The 25134-nt window shown below is 44.5% G+C and overlaps 1 protein-coding gene across 5 annotated transcripts in view; it reads right to left on the bottom strand.

Annotated features, from left to right (window-relative positions):
• Window positions 1-25134, bottom strand: part of Vwa3b (von Willebrand factor A domain containing 3B) — a 169098-nt gene that overhangs the window by 41844 nt on the left and 102120 nt on the right. For 3 of the 5 annotated variants that reach the window (XR_015628847.1, XM_087567260.1, NM_001419961.1), the window contains 5 exons: window positions 17468-17598; window positions 15233-15390; window positions 10100-10210; window positions 8698-8785; window positions 8446-8602 (listed from right to left, as the gene is read on the bottom strand). Coding sequence is in view for 2 of the 5 variants with exons in the window: in XM_087567260.1 (XP_087423386.1) it covers window positions 8446-8602; window positions 8698-8785; window positions 10100-10210; window positions 15233-15390; window positions 17468-17598 (645 nt within the window). In the remaining 3 variants the exon portion in view is untranslated. Of the gene's footprint in view, window positions 1-8445; window positions 8616-8697; window positions 8786-10099; window positions 10211-15232; window positions 15391-17467; window positions 17599-25134 lie in introns of all 5 variants that reach the window. The other 2 variants (XR_015628846.1, XR_015628845.1) reach the window with 1 other exon arrangement.

Raw genomic sequence — 25134 nt, 5'->3', positions numbered from 1 at the left:
AGGCCTGGCCATTCTAATGCTTCCTTTTCATATATAGAGATAGATAGATAGATATATGTATATATATGTATGTGTATATATATGTATATGCATATATGTATATGTATATATGTATATGTATGTATATATGTATATGTATGTATATATGTATGTGCATATATGTATATATACATATACATATATAAGTATAGATAAACATAGATATATGTTATACATATATACCTTTATACTCATATATATGTGTGTGTATATATATACATACACACACGTATATATGGTATAGGTATATATATATGTACACACACATATATGTACCTACACCACACCTATAGCTATATTATTTATATCTAATCTATATCTTATCTATATCTATATTTATAATCTTTTGTAACAACTGTATTTAAATTTTTTTATTTTTTCCCATTGGTCATTTTATGTTTAATCCTCCTGTATTTGCTGTTTGTTTGCTGGGTGGTTTTTGGCAGGGTCTCACACTGTAGCCCAGGCTGGGCTAGGCTTCACTCTGTAGCCCAGGCTGGCTTTGAACTTGCAGCCGTTCTTCTGATCAGCCTCCTGAGTGCTGGGGATATAGATATCCTCCTATATTTGAAAGCAGGAGAATTGGATTTAAACAACGTCACTGATCTCTTTGTAGGTAGCATTCCTGCCGGCTAAGTGATGAGATGGGTAGATACCTCACGGGTTGCGCTAGGATTCTGGATGGATGCATTAATGATGTCAAATGCTTTCCTCAGAGCCTAGTGCATGACCAGTAGCCATCACAGAATAATAACCAGTAGCCATCACAGAATAATAGATCACAGGCCCTTCATGGTCCTCCAGCAGATGGTAGAGATGGTGTGCAAAGAACCCAGAGGACAAGGCAAGAAAGTCTAGAAGGGATGCTATAACAGATGTCATGGTGCTGGTGCTGGTGATGATGGAGATGGAGATGATGATGATGATGATATGGTATGCTGTCAATAATGTAGGCTAATCTTCCCACATTACCTCAATCTCTCTCTTTTTTTTTAAAGAGCAATTATCAATGAAGAGCTCTGACTTCTAGGCTCATCAATTGGCTAAAGCAGTTTCATTCTGTGTATGGTTTGGTGATGGATTTCTCTTTTTGAAAGGGCTGAGATAAAATTATCTGGCCTATTTTATATCTTGTAACGAACAGTTGCTAGGGTAACCTTTCTTCTCATTTCCAAGGTGACGGATTTGATACTGGTCCAGGGAACCGGAAAGCAGAATAGCATTGTGCCTCAGCAGAGGAAAGAAAGCCTGGACAGGCCATGAATGAAGCCAAGAGTCCGTACAAAACCAGACATGCAGGTGCCGCACAGAGGAGTCAGTTCAAGTTCTCCAGGTGGCAAGATAAGATGCAGGCCCATCTGTTTGCCAGCTTAATCTTTCTTACAAAAATAATTCAAATTTTAAAAAAGTGTCTCCAATAAGGTGGGAGATATTTTAGCATATCAGTTTTTTAATAAATATTTTATTTATCTTATATGTGTACACTGTAGCTGTGTTCAGACACACCAGAAGAGGGCATCAGCTCCCACTACAGATGGTTGTGAGCCACCGTGTGTCTGCTGGGAATTGAACTCGGGACCTCTGGGAGAGCAGTCAGTACTTGAGATGATTTATATGTGCTTGGCCCCGGGAGTGACACTATTAGAAGGTGTGGCCTGGTTGGAATAGGTGTGGCCTTGTTGGAGTAGGTGTGTCACTGTGGGTGTGGGCTTTAAGACCCTCATCCTAGCTGCCTGGAAGTCAGTCTTCCACTAGCAGCCTTCAGATGAAGATGTAGAACTCTCAGCTCCTCCTGAACCATGCCTGCCTGGATGCTGCCATGTTCCCACCTTGATGATGATGGACTGAACCTCTGAACATGTAAGCCAGCCCCAACTAAATGTTGTCCTTGTAAGAGTTGCCTAGGTCATGGTGTCTGTTCACAGCAGTAAAACCCTAACTAAGACTCTAATAAAAACTAGAGTCTACTCTGGGATTGATATGAAGGAAAAATTCAGGAGGGGCAGGAGTTAGGGTCCTGATTTTTAGGAGAACATTCTAGCATTTAGCCTCCAGAAAGCAAGGCCAAAGGGAAGGGGATGGGCATTCTCCCAAGGGTACTTGTGTTTGGCACCTTTGGAGGCACCTTCCATTCTCATCCCGGACAGACAGACAGACAGACAGACAGACAGACAGACAGGCAGCCAGGCAGACAGACAGGATAGTGCTCCACAAACTCACCCTTCCTCATTAACAGAAGGGCAAGTGTTAGATAGGGATAGAGATGCACAGTAAAGAATTTCAATCTCATCTACAAAGTACAGTTTAGGCCCTTAAATTTTTGACTTCTTTTCTTGACAAATCATAACTGTACTTTTTTAGGGCACAGTGTGAAGGTTTGGTATTGGGTGAGGTTTGGTCTTGTGCTGTGTGTTGTAATGCTAAGTGCACTGCCCCAGAGATGAGAGAGTCTGCACTTAGACCCAAGTGATGCTATGTGACCTTGCCCCAAAGTTATTTCTGATTGGTAAATAAAGATGCCATCAGCCAATAGCTGGGAAGAAGAGATATAGGTTGGGTTTAGGATTCCTGGGCTTAGAGGGTCGGAGGAGAACCACATGAGGGAGAAGGTGAATGAAGGAGGAAGAAAAGTCCCTATGGGTTAGGTGAGTCACAAAAAATGTGGCCCTGAGGGTTGGCCATTACATGAAGAGCAGTCCAGATGGAACACAGTTCTTGTGCTATTTAAGGTTCATTATAAACAATAAAAGTTGTGTGCCTTTTATCCAGGAAAGTAATGGTTACAGATGGGGTAAAACCCCCAGATGGAAATTAAATAAGGTCTGCAGCAGGTTATCAGTTTACAATGTGATGTGATTCATTCGAGCCAATTAGCACATGCGTGACTTACTTACCTGTGATCTTTGTAAGATTTATTTTTAATTCTGAATATGCATATGTGTCTGTGTGTCTGTGCATGTGAGTGTAATGCCCACACAGGCTGGGGGAGGGCATTAGATCCCCTGGAGGTGGAGTCTCAGGCGGTTGGGAGCCACCCGACTTGGCTGCTGAGAACTGAGCCAAGGTATTCTGCAAGGACAATCGCCCTTAATTCCGAAGCCATCTTTCCAGCCATGATGAGAGAACATGGTCGCACCTACTCATACCTTAAAAGGAGGAACTGCTAGAAATACTGTGGGATGCTGGTTCTAGAGGCTTCAGTAAAGGGGCAGAGCAGAAGGCAATGGGCAATGGTTGATCAAAAGTACAGAGTTTGAGATGCCGGATTGCCCAGCACTGTGACGTCAGCAGTAAATGATGTAGTATGCATTGCAAAAGGCCGATGAGTAAACTTCAAGTATCTTCTGTTTGTATCTTTTATTCCCTAGTATTTCCTTAGACTGGAAGAGACCCCCAGATATAAACAGGAAGAATGGAAAAAGAATGCTGGGGGCTGGAGAGGTGGCTTAGCGGTTAAGAGCACTGTCTTAGTTAGAATTTTGCTGAGTAGTGGAAGACTTGCTTCCAGGCAGCTAGGAAGAGGATCTTAAAGCCCACGCCTACAGTGGTATGACAACTCCAACAAGGCTACTTGGTTCCTGGTTAGTGGCATTGCTTGGAGAGATCTGGGTGCTGTGGCCTTGCTACGGGAAATACGTCATTGGAGGTAGGCTTAAAAATTAAAAGCTTTGAAGGCTGGAGAGATGGCTCAGCGGTTAAGAGCACTGACTGCTCTTCCAGAGGTCCTGAGTTCAATTCCCAGCAACCACATGGTGGCTCACAACCATCTGTAATGAGATCTGATGCCCTCTTCTGGAGTGTCTGAAGACATCAACAGTATATATATATGTGTGTGTGTGTGTGTGTGTGTGTGTGTGTGTGTGTGTGTGTGTGTGTATGAGAATAAATAAATCTTTAAAAAAGAAAGCAAGAAATAGAATGCCTGTGTCAGTTGCAGATTTTTCTCTCTGCTTTGTGCTTACAGTAAAGAACGAAGGATGAGAACTTGGCTTCCTGCTCTGGCCATGCCTACTGTCTGCGGCTTGCAGCTTGTGCCTCTCCACCGCGATAGACGCATCCCTCTGGAGCCACAAACCAGAATTCCCTCCTCCTTTAGTCATGACCTTTGTCAATAGCAGAAAAGTAACTGACACAGGTCGCACACATGAGAACATGTGCCGTCTGTGTTCCTGAGCCTGGGTCATTTCACGTAGTATAATTCTTCGCAGATCCGCAGTCTCCTGCAGATCTCATAACTTCACTCCTTCTTTATCAGCTGAGAAACACACCGTTCCTTATATACGCCCCATTTTCATGATCCACCTAACTACTGAATGATGTCTAGGCAGCTTCCACTTCCTGGATATTGGGAAGGCAGCAGCCATGAGTGTGACCCACAGACATCTCCGCTGTAGGATATGAAGTCCATGGCGTAGTATATCCGGATCAGATCATAGTCCTGTTTTTAATTTTCTTGAGGAATGCTTCCATAATGACTGTGTTAGTCCACTCCTCCCAGGGTGATTTGGGCCCTTTCTTCCTCATATCCTCCACACATTTCGTGGTCAGTTGTTGTGAGCAATTAAGATCGGGTGAGACAGGACTATCTGAGTGGCTTAAATTAGCATTTACTTGGTTGCTAAGGATGTCGGGGGGTTTTAAAAAATATTTCTTGCCTGTTTGGAGAACAGTTCGTTTCGTTATCCCATTTCTCAATAGGCAGTTTCACGTTTTAGTGTTTAATTCTCTCGGTTCTTTATATTGTAGATGTCGACCTCCTGTCTGAAGTACAGTTGGCAAAGATTCTCCTCCCTCCCACGGGTTGTGTGCTTCTGCCTAGAATATTTCCTTTCCTGCCGAGAAACATTTTAATTTCACGCCATCCCGTCCGTTGGTTCATGGGTCAGTTTCCTGTGCCACTGGAGGTTTGTCCGGAATACCCTTGACTGCACCTGTGACTTGAAGTGTATTCCCTGGTTTCCTCTAGCAGTCTTGGTGTCTCATGTTTTAAACGTTGACCCACTTTGAACTGATGCTTCTCCATGGTGAGAGTTGCTGGTCTAATTTCATTCCTCCGTGGGGGCGTGTGTCGGTTTTGTCAGGACCATAGATTGAGTCAGCAGCCTTGCGTCTGCTGTGTGCTTTTGAGGGCGCCTCTGTCGGGGTGAAATCTTAAGGATCATTCTGGACCCTGCCTCTCCCCACCTCACATCTTTCAGCCCAGACTACATGACTTCACACCAGTCTCCATCGATACCGAGTGTCACCACTGGGTCCTGGCTGTCCAGACTTGGGCGCTCAGCGTCACATCTCTGTGCTCTTCTTTGACCTGGCACCAAAAAGCCAGGGTTAACTTTGTCCAGTGAAAAAAGCCTCTCTCATTTTCTTCAAGACAAAGTTGAAAGTCTTTAATCCATCCAAGCTTTACTTTCTTGACACATACATCAGAGCCAGGGGACAAACTTGCAGAGGTAACTTTCCCATCCCATTCAAGTCAGACGTGGTAGCCGAAGTCTTGATCCACCCAGCCATCTCTCTGACTCCTGTGTGTGTGTGTGTGTGTGTGTGTGTGTGTGTGTGTGTGTGTGTGTGTGTGTGTGCTTTAACCTTTCCAATTTGATGGGGAAAGGGGTATGCAATTGGTTTTCTACTTGTATTTGTCTGACCTCATATATCTGGTTGCCTCTAAAGCTAAATATTTGTGTGCATCTCCTTGGCTTTTTCTCTCAGATTTTTCAGTGGAACATTTATTATGTTCATGTCCCTTTGTGGCAAGCTTGTATGTGTGTATCCAGGCTGAACATTAGTACTGATGTATACTGAATCACACGTGCGTATTAATGATGGAATTCTTGGGGTTGGGGATTTAGCTCAGTGGTAGAACGCTTGCCTAGCAAGTGTAAGACCCTGGGTTCGGTCCTCAACTCTGAAAAAAAATGATGGAATTCTTGCAGCCCCTCCTCATTGTATATGCTACAGTGTTTTCTTATAACTGTTTCTCCCTCATGTGCTTTTATGCAGAACACCATATTTATTAGTTCTTTGAGAACTTCATAAATGTTGGTAGTCCACATGCCTCTCCTCTAATTCTTCCTAGATCAACCCTCCCTTCCCTACCTGCCCATGATTGTACCCTAACTTTTTTCTTTTAAAGATTTATTTTATATATAAGTAAACTATAGCTATCTTCACCAGAAGAGGGCATCAGATCTCATTACAGATGGTTGTGAGCCACCATGTGGTTGCTGGGAATTGAACTCAGGACCTCTGGAAGAGCAGTCAGTGCTCTTAACCACTGAGCTACCTCTCCAGCCCCTAACGTTTTTTCTAAATCCACTGACTCTAACTGTGTTGCTCACATACTCTTGGGTGTGGGACCAATCACCAGAGTATATTCTACCTACTAGGGGCCATACCTTAAAGAACTAACACTCCGTCTTCCCAGAGGTGAGGAATTGCCAAGAGCTCCTCGGCTAGTGGTGGGATTTAGTGCCCTCCTCCCCTGTCCATGCTGGGTTTGGTGTGACTTGAGCTTGTGTGGGTCTTTTCCTTGCTGTCACAACCACTATTGGTCCACATGAGCAGCTGCCTCACTGTGTCTGGAAAACCCTGTTTTGTGTACCAGCCACTGCCTCTGACTCCCTCTTCTGCAGTGATTCATTTTGATGTAGTTAGGAGATACATATTCTCTTTCTGGTTTCTTTTCTTGGTCATATGCTTGCACTTCCCTAGTCTGTCACATTTGTTTTTGAGAAATTTCCATTCCAGTGTTATCCCCAGCTCTGGGGAGAGTTACAAAGAGGAATGATATAAGCCCAAGAAAACTCTACCTCCTGGGAGAAGTCATTAAACAGGGTTTCTTCCTAATAAATTCAAATATATTAATAAAAGAAACACACACAACGTGAAGAAAATGTCAGCACACTTCCTGGCAGAGACAAGTCAGTATTTGTTCCATTTTGTTGCCTCTGCAGCCTTGAGGCAGAGGTATGGTTGAGGTAACCAGTACCACGCACAACCTCTGGGGTGAAGAACAGGGTGATGCTGACCTCCATTGTTTACGGTGTTACATGTGACTAATGACTAACATAAATGAATCCCATCTGTCTGTCTGATGCTCTAAGTACGCCAACCACCGTGAGTTCAAAGCCAGTTAGAGCCCCTTTTACTTGCTTTTCTAAATAATCCTTTTGCCTTTAGTTTCATTTCCCAGATGTTCTCATGGGGAATTTCATGTATATGAAAAGCAGAGAGAATTTCGCAGCGGGACTTATACTCCATGATGATCTTTTCCAAGTTCAAGAGCTACTCCAGCAGCTTCTCCCCCTCCCCCCTCCCTCCTATTGGTAGCTCCTCCCCCTCCAGTTCCTTCAGGATGCCACACCCTTTGGTGCTGGGAAGCCTGACAGTTTCTACTTAAACTTCCAGCATCTTATATTCGCTAGGCAACAGTAGATCACGGTCTTCTCATCCACACGGCTTCTGCCTTTGACGCCCCACTATCATTTGGCTGCTTCCGAAAATGTACTCCCTAAAAACAAGGATTTCTCCCTTCTAAAACTCTGGGACTCCTTCTCAGTACAATCGATCCTCATGGTGGGGGGTACTGGCTTTAGAACATACTACCACCATTGCCAACACCAAATTTCTCAGATGCTCAAGACCCTTCTGTTAAACAGAGGGGTTTTCTGCATATAACTTCCCACACCCTCCTATGTATCTTAAATTACCAGTTTTTCACAATGCCTGCTACAGTGTGAATGCTATATAAATAGTTACCTGTTATACAGCAGTGGTTAGGCAGTAACAGGGAGACGAACATGCTCAACACAGATGCAACTTTTGATCTAAGAATAGTTACAGCCGAGATAAAGAGCTCACAGACACCAAGGGCCAACTAGGCCTAACTATATTTACATGGCCTTGGCGGCATATACCCTACCACAAACACTCATACTGAAGGATTGTTTTCTTCTCTAGGAATGTGATTACCTCAGCTTTATCCTCCACACTGCCCCTCTCTTCTTGCCTGTGGAGGTGACTTTCATAATGGAGGGAAAAAAATGCCATTCAACTTGAGAAAAGGAAAGGCCTCATCTCTTCGGCCAAGCTTTCCTGTCCTCTACCACTCTGTCCCTGAATCCTCACTCATAACTCCCATCTAGAGAGCTTTCGGCATCTCCATAGATCCACACCTCTCCCCAGCAACAAGAAGTTACAAACTTCCAGCTTGGTAGAGGTCGGTTCCTCCCACCCTAGAAGGAGAAGTCTTAAGGATCCCCACCTCTCCCCTCCCCCATTCACGTGTAACCTCTATTAATACATCTCTGCTAAAACTGCTCAAGACATCAAAGCAGGCTATTTTTAATTTAAGCAGAAAATTAAAAAAAAAATCCTCCTCAAACATGGGACAGGCAGTCACATTACCTCATCAAAGACCTTGGAGACAACATTCTTATTCAGGATGGGGACATAGGTGGAGCTGTGGGATACCATGGTCCCGGCCAAGGCGTCTGTGATGGTGAGTTTCTTGGCCACCAGGCCATGGATTTGGAGCCAGGTTTTGGAGGACATGTCCGAAGAGCTAAGAACACAGACTGTAGAGTTTAAAAACGTGCAACTTAGTCGCTCACCAACAAAAACCAGAGCAGACTGTCCTCCTTAGATCAGAGCACTCACGTGTGGTCACTAACTTGGCTCCCATTTCCACTGAGGCTTTCTGACAATTTGTCATCTAGATACTTGTTCATCAGCAGGATGCTCATTTCTGTGGAAGGAAGTGCAAGCTGTCTACTGGGGCTCGCATCAGGGGTCGCTCACATTTGCTGAGGGGGAGAGAGAATGGCAGCCCACTTCAGAGGCCATAGCGTAACCTATCAGAGCAGGCTCTTGGGCAGAATGCATCTGCAGCTTCCACTGGAGTTGCAGACACGGGTGACACAGCCCTGCCTTATCTGTCATGCAGAGAGCATCTCTCCATGGAAGAGTGCGCTCGTGGGTCCCTCTCCAGGGACTTAAAATGCTTAGCAAGACTACGATGTACCAGCGATCGCTCAGCACTGGGCTCCCCAACAACTGTTAGGGGAGCAACTTGATCACCAGTTCCTATTCAGACACTTTGGTTTTCATGGTTCTTCTGCTTGGAATGGGAAACCAAGGGCTCTAAGATTCTGTTGAATTGTTAAGTTCAAATGTTGAAATTAGTATGGTGAGCTTTAAATGTATATCCTTATATAAACTTGAATTTCCTCATTGAATTAGCAGCAGCTCAAAGGAAAGCAGTTCAGGTGTGAGTTGGCTAAATGCTTGGGGAAACATGCTATGGTGATCACGTGCTAACGCTCACGAAGAGCAGACTGCATGCAGCAGGCTTAGGACACGAACCCGAGCAGAAGGCATGCAGTCAGATAAGGATAAGCTAGCTCCCAAACAGCAGGGCTGAAGCAAGCAAAGTCTGGTTATTCTATGACAAGTTAGCACAGGTGGGCATTTGTCACTCGAGTGCTTCCTGCTTCAGAGAGGACCGTGTACTGTCTTAGGGTTTAGTAACTAAGTATTTGGAATGTAGGGATCACACTATAGGAATCAACCTATCCCATTTCTTATTTTAAGAAGAATCATCTCATGACAGGCCACTGAGTGGACAAGTTATACTTTCCTCACTCTTAGCCTTAAAACACTGACAATTGGGACCAGAAAGAGGCTAACCGGGTGGCATCCCCTATAAATAGAAGGATAAAAGTTACCCTGTTATGAGGTGTGGGAATGTCAAGTTCAAAGCACAGAGTGGTAGTGGATATCACTACTGACACTATGGCCTAGTGAGCCAAGAGTGTACCAAACATGCAGATACACGTAGCGCAAATCTAACCCTAAGAAAGCCCAGTGCACTAGGGGTAGGTTGACCTGATTTACAAGGGAGCCTCTGAGGGAGGAATCTGCAACATTTCAAGGGTGACCTTTTTTTATTATTATTATTTTCTTAACTCCCTCAAACATATTTCACCCAGGTCTTCCAGGCGCAGAACGCTGGGCAAAAGCATGAATGGGGCTTCCCAGGTAGGAGCCCTCTCTCGCTTGCCTCTGTTGCTGAGAGCTGTGATGTCGCTCTTGGAGCTGGGGCTGTCTTTCTTCCCGCTGAAGCTCTTGAAGTTGAATAGGTGACTTCTGAGTAGGCTTGTTTTGGTCGATTCTGTTGACATCACAGAGAGAGGGTTATAGGAATTGGGGATGGGAGGAGACTAATCAGCTAGAACTACTTTGTTAAGTTGATGTAATTTTACACTGGGGGTTAATAGCTCAGTCTAGAAAGTGCTTGCCATGCAAGCACGAAGGCCTGAGTTTGATTTGAAGGCAAAAAATCAGGTGTGATGGAGTGTGCTTGTAATCTCTTCACTCTGTGTGTGTGTGTGTGTGTGTGTGTGTGTGTGTGTGTGTGTGTGTGTGTATGCAGCACTTCCTTGGGGATTGCTAATTCCCCAGTTTAGCCTGTTGGGAGAAAGGTCCAGGCCACTGAAAGACCCAGTTTCAAACAAAACAAAACAAAACAAAAAATAAGGAAAAACACACTAACTCCTCCATAAGTATACACCGTGTACACACAGACACATACACATACATGAATGCATGTACATGCACATACCCTATCCCCTCCATAAGTATACACACCATGTACTCACACATACACACACATGAATGCATACACACACACACACACACCCTAACATACCCTATCTCTTCCATAAGTACACACACCATGCACACACACACATACATGCATGTGCATGCACACAAATATGCCACCCTATCTCATCCATACATAAGTACACATAGCATGTACACACACATATACATATATACATATGCACACATGCTCATGCATGCATACACACACACCCTATCTTTTCCATAAGAACACATACTGAGTACACACACACACACACACACACACACACACACATATAAAAAAAAGAATTTAACTGTACAAAATATATTATCTACCGGGGTGATAGATTATGGTCCTACCCTGAGACCATTAAGCAATATTTGAGATGTCATCATAGTTAGCTTTAACTGACAACTTGACATGGTCTAGAGTCACCTGGGAAGGGATCTCAACCAAAGGACTGCTCAGATCAGATTAGTCTGTGGGGGTGGTCTTGATTGTTAGTTGATGTAAGAGGGCCTTGCCCTCCTGTGGGTAGCATCGTTCCTTACACAGGTGGGCCAGGGCTATATGAGAGGGCTAGTTAATCATGGGCCTGGTAAAGCCTTTGGCAGTTTTTCCATGGATTTGCTTCAAGTTCCTGTAAGAATTCCTGTCCTGTCTTCCTTCAGTGATGGACCATAATTTGAAATAAATCTAAGTTCCTTACAGTAACAGAAAGTGAACTAGAAAATATATACACGGCTGCTTCTGTATTTGAAGAAGAAAAAAAAAAAAGCGATCTACCCTATTACCAGACCAAAGAAAACTCAATGGACAGAAAAATATCTACCGAAATCCAGCACCCATTTGTGATGAGAAATAAAAACTTTTCAGAAAGCTAAATGAAGCCCATTCAAAACTTGCTAAAGAATATAAACAAGTCTGCACAGCTGAAATCACATTTAACCGGGGAAAACCCTTTCTTCCTAATATTAAGAAAAACAAAATGGTGGCCACTCTTACCATTAGTCAAAATAATAGTAGGGATTCTAGCCACTGGGATGGGGTGAGAAGGTGGAATAAAGCCCGAGACAGGAAATATGAGAGTGCCCATACCTTCATAGGTGCCTACACAGAAAACGCTCCACTTAGAAACCCACTCAATGCAGAACTCGTCATACTACAGATTTCAGCAGAGTAGCCAGTAACAGACCTAAGAAAAGCCAACCACTGCATTTGTATGGGATATGAGAACTGTGAAAGGTCACTGTTAGACATAAGAGGACTCAGATAACGGGGAGAAATTCACGCTTGTGAGCCGGGTCATCTGCCAAGTGGAATCACACTTGGTGCAATTACTAGGAAAATCCCAGAGAGTTTTATAATCGAAATGCAGTCTAAAGCTCACACAAAAGCATCAAGTCGTAGAGTAACTAAAAAACTCCTTAGAATAAACACAGCAGCAAACTCACTGTCTGTGACATTGACATCCATCCATCAGGACCACAGGGCATGGACAAAGGGAAAAGAAGTGGAGCAGTGGAGCAGTGGTGGCCCGAGGCTTGGGGGAGTGATCAACCTACAGGTGATTTGACTTAATGCCCACTCTGGGAGATGGGACCTACACTCAGCACTGCTTGGGGAACCAACAACCAAGACTCGAATAAATAGTCCGGGGATCTACGACAAGACCGAATGATTCTGGTCTCAAAAGGGAGAAGAAATGTAGTGATTAAATTACTCCTAATGATATTCTGCTGTACTCGTGGATCAGTGCCTTCTTCAGCTGTCAAAGAAGCCGCCTCCTGCAACTGATGAGAATAAACACGGAGAGCCACAGCCAGAGGTTATGCACAGAGTGAGAGACCTTGGGACACTCCGCTGTAAATGGGAGGTCTCCATCAAATCCCTGTCCTCAGAGATCAGGGAACCCTTCAGAAGAGGCAATGGAGAGTGTGTAACAGCCAGAGGGATGAAGGACCCCAAGAAGGCAAGTCCCTCGGCATCACATGAGCAGAGTTCGTATGAACTCGAAGGGGCTGGAGCAGCAGGCACAGGGCCTGCTCGGCTCTGCACCAGCGCCTCTGTGTGGACCTTACAGCTTCCAGTCTAGTGTTTTTATGGGACTCCTACATGTGCGCGGTGGGTCTCTGATTCTTGTGCCTTTTCTTGGGCTCCTTTCCTTCTGTTGGCTCGGTTTGTCTTGTCCGACTTTGATGTGATGGGTTTTGTTGTTGTTGTTTTATCTTATTATATTTTATTTTCTTATTTTTTGAATGAATGAATGAGAACCTAACCCTAAAGTAAAGGTTAACAACTGAACCGTCTCTTATACCTGCTGGGAGAGGGGAAATCAGAGCGACGCTGGGCATATCCACCTTTCCAGGGCAGGCCTCGTGTTCAGGAATAGATGACCAACATATAATGGACTCCACAGGCTTTTTTTTTTTTTTTTTTATTAAGAAGGAACTCAAAGTTGGGTGAGTAAAGAGAGGGAGAGGATCTAGAAGGACTTGGGGACGGGGAGAATATGAACAAAATATATTTAAATTCAAAATAACGTAGAGAGAATATTTATGTCTGTTTAGATGTCGCACCTGCCAATAAAAAGACTGATGGCCTATGGCTTAGGCATAAAATAGGAGGCGGGACATCTGGGAGGCAGAAAGAATCCTGGGAGAGAGCCAGGCATGGGAAGATCTGTCCAGGAAGATGTGAGGGGATGGACACATTGTACCTGAGCACAGGTAGCCAGTCACGTGGGCAGAACGTAGATTAAACTTAATGGGTTACCTTCAGCTATGATTCTAGTCAGAGAAGAACTAGCTATATGGCCAAGGTATTTGTAAATATATTTTGAGTCTGAGTCTTCTTTCTGGAAGCACGGGACTGGGAAGAAGAACCCATTTTAATTAATAAAAATATAATTTTATTTTAAATAATAAAAATATAATAATAGTAATAAAAAGCAAATCATACTATAGCAATAACTGTAGCCCCAAATGAAAGAGAGAGAGAAAGAGGAAGGAAAAGAAAGAGAAAGAAGAAAGAGAGCGGAGGGAAGGAATACATTTTGATCCGAATCTCAAACCTTACACAAAATGGAGCATAGAGAAGAAAAACCACGTGATTTCTAAGAAAAGAAACAATCTTCAAGACTTAAAGCTAGAATTTATATTAGACACCAAAGTAAGGATCCAAGAAAGGAAAGCCTGACCCATTACGGTCTTCTGTTGCCGAAGGACTCTACTGTGGAGGGAAGACGCAAACAGAGAGAGAAGGTTCCAGATGGCCTCATGTCTAAAACATATGAGGAACTCTTAAAGCTCACCAGAGACACTCAAAGCATTTTGAAAATTCGCCCTACAAATGCACCGACATTCCACCAGAGGTGGACAGCGACTGGCAAAAAACAGTCGCTAATGGCGAAATGCACGTGGATGGCCAACACCATTAGCAACTACGGAAACGTGAATTTAAAATCGCTGTGAGCTATCATACGACCATCAGGGGGATGAAGACCTTAAAGACAGTGGTAAGATATGCTGTTGAAGATGTAGAGTAACTTGTCACTTGCTCAAACAAAACGGCACGGTTGCTTTGGCAAAACTGATAATTTCCTTCACAGTGAAAGGTTGGATCACCATGAGGCATGGCATCTCTACTCTTGGCTATTTACCCTCGTTTAACGAAAGCTAAGAGGCCCATTGAATTTGTACTTGAATGCTCATAATGTGCTTTATTTATAATAGGCTTAGACGCAGCTTGGATTGATCAACAGATCATTTATCTGTTAATTTATCTGTTAAGAAGCCAACTGTGATACTTATATTACCTGGAATACTACTCACCAATAAAAAAGGAATGAACTGTTGACACCTGTAAAATCTTGTATAGATTTACAGAAAATTATGCTGAGTGAGAAAACAGTCAATTTCAAAAGGTGATATATATATAATATATTATATATTATGTATGTGTATATATATTCCATTCCGAAAATATTTTTGAACTGTGACATTTTAGGAGAACAATAGTGATTCCCAAAGGCCAGGGGAAGGTATGTAAGGTGTGGGGTGTGGCTGTAAATGGCCAACCTATAGGACTCTCATGGCCATGGAATTACCCTGCTTCCTGAGTATAGGGCTAACAGTATGCGCCTGCACACTTGATAAAAAACACAGCCAGACAAGAAAAGCTTGGGCAAATCTGAAGAAAAATGTTGGATTTTTACCAGTGTCAATATCCTGTTCATGGTGTTGTGATATTATTCTGTGAGATATTACCATGGTGGACTGTGGCTGGGGGAAGGGGGGCACTACAGGGTAAGGCTATGCATGACATCGTGCCAGTTATCTTAATTAAAACTGCATTGAAAAGTCATGCACAGGAGGCTGCGGGTAGCTCAGAGGTGGTGGGCCTGCTGGGAATGATCAAGGCACCCAAATGAGCAAACACAATGCCTAAATCGGGGTTTTAAAAGAAAGCGGGGGGGGGGGGGTTGGTTTTAGTCCCTCTCACTGGAGGAAAACCAGGCATGAGTCATGCCATCCTGTGCCCAGATACCTGCATGGAGGATTTTCTTTTTCTGTGTTTTTTCCTCTGAAACCTTCCACGATCCTGTAGACACGTTTGAGGGTGACAAAGTCATTGAGTCAGCGTCGGATTGAGAGTTTGCACATTTTTCTGGAGTTGAAGCCATGGATGAGATTTCCTTTTGATGCCTGTTTGATTCAGATTTTTTTTTAAGTAGACCAATAAAAAAGGAGGGTAAAAGGAGAAGTCCATTAAGAAGGAAGAGAAGCCCATTAAGACATTCACACTGAACACTACAGACTTAAAGAAGTGTCCTCTGAGGAGGAGCCCCCTCTAATTAAGAGCCTCAGCAAACGGGAAGGCCGAAAATACTCAGTCTTCCTATTATCAAATTAAACATTAAGATGCCTGGGTGCACGGACGTAGGAGTGTGGTCAGGTCCAGCCTGAGCCGAGCGGTGTGGCTCCTGTGACAGCTCTGTTCCTTCCAGACGTGTGACCTCAAGTCACACGGTCTGCTCTCAGTGTCCTCAGTCCGTCAAGCGCTGACTACCCAGGGCTGCTGTGGGGATGAATGGGAGGAAGCACTGGTGGTGAACGGGCAAGCATTGTGGAAACCCAGTTCTCCAATCCCAGTGTCATTCAGCAAGCTCTTGTAAAGGTGGAGCCTTCCCACACCTGCAAAGACGGCAGCCAACGGTTCTGGAGAATCTCTGAGACCGGGAGGGATCCAAAAATGCTCTTCCCAGGCGTTTCTGTCTCTGGACTTTGAAAACAGCAGTCATGGGACAGCTGTGTGGTCCTGCCCCGTGTTCTGACCTTTGTGTGACTATGTCTACACTGAGCATCTCAAGGCAGAAAGGACCGGAAGTCGTGTACCCACTTCTCCTGACGCATAGTTTGCCTCAGTTAAAAAAAAAAGATTTTGGCTGTTACATTCTTATTATATAGTTGTTTATTTATTTAAACCTAATGGGAAACTTCACATCAATAGTCTGTTGTGAATAGCTAGGTGGGAGAAATCACTTTCCTAATGTCATTAAGGAAAAAGGAAGCTGAGAAGTCCGGCACCTGCACACTGGGGCACCTGCTCGTTCTACCATGGGTTCCTACACCCAGCTGCCTATCACCATCTTACAGATGGGAACATGGTGCAACCTCAGGATTAAGTAACTTGTCCAGAGTGTAACAGTTGCAGCAGTAAACATTTCTGACTCCAGCTCTCAGTCCTCCCAGTCCTTGATACAGAAAACCCATTGGAGCAGACCATGCGCTGTTCAGACAACAGACAACTGACCAAGTCCACGGATGTTAACGGCTGCCCATTTGGCTAAGAGTTTGTTGTTAGCAGCTTCTGTAAAAGGAAGGCAGCTAGGGTGTTGGGTAGAAGACTAGAGAAGCTGGTTTATACTCAAGGAATGTTTGCTTACTTGGTTTTTAGTTTATTTGTGGCATTTAGAAGCGCATTTGTGCTTCCCAAATTCCCCCCAAAGAAAAACACTACAAAAGTCTCCTTCTAAGACAACCCACTATGGGACAGGCCTCTCTTCTCCGAATTTGGTATCTGTGTTAATGCATAATTTGTTAGTAGGAAGACTGTGTTTAGATGAATAAAAGGCTCTGGATAATAAATGTATTTTCATCTTTCCAGCTCTCTCCCTTTTAGATATCTTCCTGGCGGACTATGCATGAGTGAGTGTCTGTGCACACAACCTTAAGTCACTTTAATGAGATTTACAGAGAGTTGGTCAGTTGTGATTTGTTTGGAACCATGAATGAGAATCATGATCTATATGGGCTAGAGGAAGAGAGATCGATCCCAAACCTGTCACCACAGCCCTGAGAAGGAAACAGATCCTGGGTCATAGGATGGTGTAAGAGGAGGTTAAGGTGCCTGTCAACTTTACATAAGCCTTTGACCCCTGGGCTAAGTCTCCACCTCAGGCTCCCCTCCCTGCCCTAGCACTGCTCATCAAGGGTGGGGGTGGAGGTTGCTTTCTATAATAGATGGAATATACCAAGTGCATATGTGGCCACCTCTAGCCACCGTTACTGGACCATCCTCTCTCTGTAAGAAATCCCAAAGTGACCAGACTACATGCTTCTCTCACGAGATCGCCCAAGGCCCTTCAGAAACGGGAGAGCAGGATGGGGAAGAAGGGAGTGGGAGGGAGCAGGAAGGGGGCGAGGTGGGGGTGGAAGCAGGGGAGAGTCAGGAGTTGGGGGGGAGGACTCAGCCGAGGTGGCAGGCAGTTTGACAGCTCACTTGCTATCCGTGTCCTTGTCTGTGTTGTACCACCAGTCGATGACTAAGGACTCGGTGTAAAGCTCCTGTACCTTCTCCAGGTCGCTGTAACCCCGCTGCACTTCCTGAAGTAAAAGGTTCACGTCTTCATCCTGTAGAAATGAGAAGCATTTGTGTCACTGGCTCCCATGAGGGCACAGATAACCTTGGACAGAAGGCTTACTGCCACAGGCGGTGAAGCTCAGCAGCTAAAAGCACTTAGCCACTCTTCCAGAGGTCCCGAGTTCAGTTCCCAGCAACCACATGGTAGCTCACGACCATCTGTAATGAGATCTGATGCCCTCTTATGGCCTGCAAGCATACAACTCTGTATACACAATAAATAAATCTTACTAAAAAAAAAAATCTCTCAGGATTCTTTCACTATCCCACATCCAACCAGCTGTATGGTTTATTATTCACATATAAGAAAGGGAATTTATGTAGTCATAATCGTGATGTCATCATGACAAAAGCCTCCCCAACCCCCGCCCTGATTTGTAACTCTGGCCTCCTTCCTATAAACCCTCTCCCTAATTACCAAGCTACTACTCAGCACGTCCTGTCCCTACAAATTAGTTTGAATTTTCTACAAGTAGAATCATAGAATGAACGCCTGAATCCTCCGGGGCTCCCTTCACTCATGATTATTTTGAAATTCATTCATATTATTGGGCGAATCCGCCGTTCATTCATTTTGTTAAGTGATGTTCTACCGTATAATAAATATAAAAATGTATCCATTCACTTGCAGCTGAGATGTGTCCAGGCTTGGGCTGATACAGAGAACACTATGAACGTGTGTGTGTGTGTGTGTGTGTGTGTGTGTGTGTGTGTGTGTGTGTCCAGCTGTTTTCGGCAAACAGGCGCCTAGATCATGTGTATGGTGACCTCACTGTGAAGAGCTACCAAGCTGTTTCCTGAAATGGTTGTTCAGTCTATAATCCCACCAGGCAGGCAGGATCCCCAGAGCATCCACATCCTTGTAAATATACAGCACAGATGGTGGCTGATGCCTAGCGCCTGCACGAAGGTGTCTACTTGTGGTTTTAATGTGGATTTCTTGCCACTAATCATAATAAGCATCCTTTCGTGCGTGTTGTTTACAAAGCACATGTTCTTTTGTGAATGCCTTATTTTTCCCTAAAATGGGGTCTTGCTATCTATCCCAGGTCAGTCTTGAACTCGTGGTCTTCCTGGCTCTGCATCTTCTCTGGTGGGATTTTGATAACATGTCTGCTTAAAGTGTTTGCCCATATTTCAGGTTTCCCCATTGCTGGGTTTTGAAGATGTTTTAATATTTGGGGTACAAGTCATTTAGTAGACACAGAATCTGAAAACATTACCCTCCCACTCTACAGGATTTCTCTTCAGTATTGTGTCAGTCTTTCCGGCAAAGAGGCTTTGAATATTGATTTATTCCAAATGACCAACGTATTAGTCTATGGGTTATAATTTTTATAACCTACCAAAAAACGTATATATTTTCTTTTTTCTTTTTTATTTTTTGGTTCTTTTTTTCGGAGCTGGGGACCAAACCCAGGGCCTTGCACTTCCTAGGTAAGCGCTGTACCACTGAGCTAAATCCCCAGCCCCTATTTTCTTTTTTAAAAAATATTTATTTTATGTGCATAAGTACTCTGTCTTCATGTACACCAGAAGAGGGCATCGGATCCCATTACAGATGGTTGAGAGCCACCATGTGGTTGCTGGGATTTGAACTAAGGACCTCTGGAAGCGGTCAGTGCTCTTAACCGCTGAGCCATCTCTCCAGCCCCATATATGTTTTTTCAGGTAGGCATTATGGCATGAGTCTGCAACCTCAGCCCCTGGGAGGCCAAGGTAAGAGAACCAACAGTTTGGGGCCAGCCTGAGCTACGTAGGGAGATCCTGTCTTCCAACTTATTCTTCAGAAAAGGTATTTCGGTAATTGTAAATCCTTTGCCTTTCCATAAGAACAGTTTGCTGGTGGGCATGTATGTGTGCACATGCGTGTATGTGTCTCTGTGTGTATGCGTGTGCATGTGCATGACCTTGTATGTACATTGTGTGTTTGCATGTGTATGTGTGTGTGCATGTGATGCTTGTGAATGTGTACATGCAGGCACACAGAGTTCAGAGTGGGGCATTGATATGGGGTATCTTCTACCCGTTCTTCCTTCTGCCTCGCACATGGGCTCTCAGTGAATCGGAGACTTCAAATCTCAGTTATGCTGATGGCAGGCAGCAAATGCTCTGGGCCTACATGTCTCTGTCCCATAATGCCGGAGTCTCAGGCACCTGTGGCCGTGCCTAACTTTTTACGTGGGTGAACTCAGGTCCTTGTGGTTGCAGAACATGGACTCTGACCCACTGCCCCATCACCCAAGCCCCATCTTGCTGGGATTTTGACTGGGATTGAATGGAGTCGACAGATCCACTGGAAGGGGGTGTACAGCTTGACACTGCTAAGCCCTCTAGCACACTTAGAACACACCTCTCAGCTGGGCTACACCCGGGTCTGTGTGAAAGCCTTTCATGTATTCTGATAGGTGCATCCCTATGCAGTTATTATTACTACTACTGTCATCATTAATATTGCCGTCATTATTACTATTGTCATCACTGTTACTGTCATCATTATTACTATCACAATTGTCATCGTTATTACTATTGTCATCATTATTACTATTACTATTGTCATCATTATTACTATTACTATTGTCATCATTATTACTATTGTCATTATTACTATTGTCATCACTATTACTATTGTCATCACTATTACTATTGTCGTCACTATTACTATATTGTCATCACTATTACTATTATTGTCACTGTTACTATTGTCACTGTTACTATGTCATCATTATTACTATTGTCGCCATTATTACTATTATTGTTGTGATTTCTGCTGTTATTTTCAGTGAGGTCCATTTCAATGTCTATTCTATGCTAGTAAGGAGAAACAAAGTTGGGTTTCGTAGATTTACCTTTATGACTTTATAATGTGCGTAAAGTAAGTGACTGGGTCCAGTGGCCCCTTTGAGTATTCAGTGAGATTTTCTGCCTGGGTGATGATGCTGAGTGAAAACAATGGTAGCTTCCCTTCCACTCGGTGCCTTTCATTCCTTACGCTCTGATGTGCTGACTGGGGTCTTGGGAGGAGGGACCAGGGCGGCCAGGGCAGCATCCTTGTAGATTGCCTGATATTTGAGGAATCCGATTATTACAGAAATGTGTATTGAAGTTGGTCAAAAGGTTTTCATGTATAAACTGAGATGGTTGTTTTTTCAAAGGACTTGATTTTATACATACGAGTGTTTTACCAGTGTGTGTATCCGTGTACGGTGTGAGGCCAGAAGAGTGTGCGTGCATGATCCCCTGAAACTGGAGTTAGCTGGCTGTCAGCTGCCGTGAGAGTGGGAGCTGAACTTGGGGTCTCTGGAGGAGGAGCAAGCACTCTTAATCACTGAGCCTCCTCTCCAGCCTTACCTTTTATCTTGTCTGTGGTAAGCAGAGGTGGTTAACCTTGTGACCCAGTAGATGGCCCCATACACATTCACACAGGGTCAGTATGGATTGGGCTCCGGAAGCTAATGATTGTAGGAAGTCATCAGGGAGATGGGCTGGTGAGCCCAAAGGAAATAGTAGGGGGGTGTGGGGGTGTGCATGCTTGAAATCTTCAAAGAATAAATACAAATGACAGTATCGGACAGGAGAGGGCTCAGCAGTTGAGAGCATTGGCTGCTTTGCCAAAGGGGCAAACCTCTGTGATCCGGTTCCAGGGGATCCAGTGCCCTCTTCGGTCCTCTAAGGGTACCGGGCATGCAAGTGGTCCACAGACACACATGCAGGCAAAATGTTCATACACATAAAACCAAACAAAAAATATTAAAACTAAGTGTACTGATGTGGTGTCGTGTGCTGGTTTTTAAGTGTTAAGCTAGCATTGCATCTCTGCACTAAAATCCAACATGGCAGGGTGTGTTAGCTGTTTCATGTACTGGCTTTTGTTTGTTAAGTTTTGTTTTCAACTTTTGCATACTTGTAGCTAAGGAATATCAGCCCTCTTAGATGGGAAAGTACTCCTTCCTCTGAGTTCTAGAAGAACCTATCCACAAAGATCACCTTCCTTTCCATCTCAGAGGGTCAAACCCAGATCCTCACGTCTGAACTGGTATCTCTTCTCGTTACAATTCAGCAGTGAAGTCATGTGGGGCTGGGGTGATCTCTAGGGAAGCCATTTAACCATGAACTCGATTCCTCTGATAGATGTAGGCATCCCTATGCTTTGTACGAATCCAAGCTTTTATTCTCTGAAAGGCATGCCCACTAGACCAAGGACCAGGTCATATAGTAATTAAATATTTGGCTTTTATGGAAACTGCCAGACTGCCTTCTGACTGTATTTATCCTCCAGCCAACAGTGTGTTTGTGACCCTGTTTCTTCTCAACCCACCAGCATGTCTGACAGACATGGAGTGGCAGTACTATAGTTTAGTTAGTGTTCCTCAGAGGCTGGTGGGATCTGGCCTCCAGGCATGTGCTGGTGGGATCCAGTCTCCCAGCATGACCTGGTGGGATTCGGCCTCCTGGCATCCTCTTTGCTAGCACATCTGTCTGACCTCTTCAGTGGAATGTCTACATGTGTTTCACAGGTTTTCTAAGATGGACACTTTTTGGTTTTATGGCCCTCAGGTTTGAACCCTGGGATACACACCTGGTGAGGGCTCTACCACCTACCAAATATCCCCAGGCGCCCTTTACATTTAGGACAGGGTCTCATTAAAGTCCCCAGGCCGCCTATTCTAGTTTGCTTTCTGTTGTAGGGATAATATATTAGAAAGCATATGATATAAGCCATAGTTTATTTCATCATATTTCATCTTCATTACTGTCCTTCGTTGAGAGGAGTCAGGGCAGAAACTCAATAGGAACCTGGAGGCAGGAACTGAAGCAGGGGTTATGGAGGAGCGCTGCTTATTGGTCTGCTGTCCTCTACCTCCCAGACCACCCACTCAGGGATGGCACTGCCCACACTGAGCTCTGCCCGCCCACGCTAATCATTAATCAGGAAAATGCTCGCAGACCGATCTGATAGAGGCAACCCCTCAATTAAGGTCTCTTCTTCCCGGATGACTCTGGATGGTGTTGGGTTGGCATAAAAAACCAGCCAGCATATCGGCCTTGGATCAAACACAACCCAGGCAAATCTGGAACTTCTGGTCCCCTTGATTCAGCCTCTGAGTAGCTGTGATCACAGGCCTGTGCCAAAGGCCTAGCTACTTTCTAGAACTCTTCTAGCTTACAGTTTTATATTGGAGCCCGTGATTTACCTTGCAAGTGCATGCTCTGTGTGTGGGTGAATATCAGCACCTAGGCTGGGCTCATCGTTTTGCCTGTGGATGGGCCGTTGTCCCAACTATTTGTTGAAAAGGTGCTCTTTCCCTCTGAACTGCTTTGAACCTCTGTCTAAAAGCTGGCAGGGGTGCTGTGCATGGGTTCTTCCTGCAACTGTTCCACAGTGTATGCAGCTCTTCCCCCACCAAGGCCATGCTGTCTTCATTAGCACAGCTACACACACACACACACACACACACACACACACACACACACACACATATACACACATACATACATATACACTCAAGTACATACAATTAACATATACAATTCATATTCACACACACATGCACATTCACACACACTCAAATATAGTCACACACACTGACATACACATATTCCTACAAACATGCATACACATTCCCACACATGCACATATACACTCACACATATATATACTCACACACATGCACACATATCTACACATATACACTCACACACTCAACTACATATACACACTAACATACACACTCAGATTCCCACACACATGCACACACAGTCCCACACTCAGACACATATACACTCACACATAGTTGCACACACAGTACACATATACTCACACATACACACATAAAGCCACATATATACTCTCACACACTTACACACACACACATACACACACACACACCCCTTAACATCAGTTACAGTGCTTTCCCCCTTTTGTCATGGATAGCCATTTTCCTGCTATTCTGCAGGCCTGGTAACATTTGATCAGATGCCAGGCTGCAGATGTTTTTGTTTCCCTAATGTTATTTGTTCTACGATGTGTGCACTGAAGTTACTTTTGTCCTTTCATGTCTGGTCTTAAAGATTTCTACTCCAAAAGCATGACCCTCAGTGCAGTCCACAAAATATCCAAAGGGGCAGTGCCTGTTCTTTTGAATGACCCAAACAAGGATGAGGTTTCCCATCCCCCAGCCTTGGGTGATCTCGGAGCACAGTCCCCTATGATTCTTTTGTCTAGGTCAGTTCTAGGAGGGTAGTCTCACCTCAGTCCCAGAGTTGTTCAGGTCTCTGGTCTGTCCTGATAAACCCCTGACCCAGTTGAAAGTCTCTTCTTGGGTGTACAAGAAGAGAAATGAACAGCAAGCTTAGCTTCCTGTAGAAGATGGTCTTCTACACACATTCACAGTGGGGTGACCCACAGATGTTGCATTTTCTGCCTGTGAAAGTGTGTCCTTGTGTTTTCAATTGTTATTTGAAGCCTGGTAATGGGAATATGTAATATTCCCTTCCTCACCAGCCTTTAAAAGAAAGCCAAGCTGCCCTAGGGGAAGGTGACCTTCCCCAGCCTACTAGCTGAGTAAGGAACGTTTTATCCCAATAAAGAGCTGAGGGCTGGAGCAGGGACCGGAAGTGCTGCAGAACTTCTAGGCAGGCAGAGATGCAGAGAGAAGCGGGAGGAGACTGAAAGGAGGTACAGCAGAGCTGGAGTCTGGCTATGAGAACCACGTGGAGAGACAGGAAAGATGGAGAATTCGGGCTATTGGACACTAGCTGAGAGACTGAACCGGAAAACACAAAACAAAACAAAACAAACAAACAAACAAACAAAATGAACGGCTTTAAACTATATAGATGTCTTACCTGAACCTCAAGCGGGATTCTTAAAAGCCCGGCAAACATTGAGTACACATCCTCAGGTCAGTATCGCAGGATTAGGGAAGAGTTTCCATTACCCCCCCCCCACCCCCCATCAGTGTGAATGGCTTTATCAGATGGTTACGTAGTTGCATTCCCTGAGAAGTTAAGAGGGAGCAACTTAGTATCTGCAATTTCTTGCAGGTTTCCCATACAGGTGTTTATGCAGCAGGAGTTAAAAGCCTTTCTATGTGTGGTCTGGAGAAATGGCCCAGTGGTTAAGAGTGCTGGCTGCTCTTGCAAAGGACCCAGGTTCTATTCTTAGCAGCCTATGGTGCCAACCATCTGTAACTCCAGGGCATTTGAAGCCTTCTTCTGGCCTCCATAGGCACCAGGCATGCACGTGGCGCACAGACATACATGGAGGCAAACACAAAAGCAGTAACAGAAGAAGAGGAGGGAGAGGGAAAAAACAAAATTTACTCAGATCCTTGGGCCACTGTAGCTATAAGAGTTCTTGGCTTGTCCCTGTGACCTTGATCGAAGCTCACATTGTCACAAGTCTTGAGACCCTCAGGCCACATTTGGACCAACACAGGAGGGGCATCATTACTGTACCAACTGCGTGGTTTAGTTTTGTGTATGGCTGCAGTTCTCCCAGCTCAGGAGCTGATCTTTGAGAC

This window comes from Rattus norvegicus, chromosome 9, assembly GCF_021556685.1.
Source record: "Rattus norvegicus strain SHRSP/BbbUtx chromosome 9, alternate assembly SHRSP_T2T, whole genome shotgun sequence".
NCBI lineage: Eukaryota > Metazoa > Chordata > Mammalia > Rodentia > Muridae > Rattus > Rattus norvegicus.
Note: the sequence above shows the minus strand (reverse complement) of the source record. Positions and strands in the feature narration are given on the sequence as shown.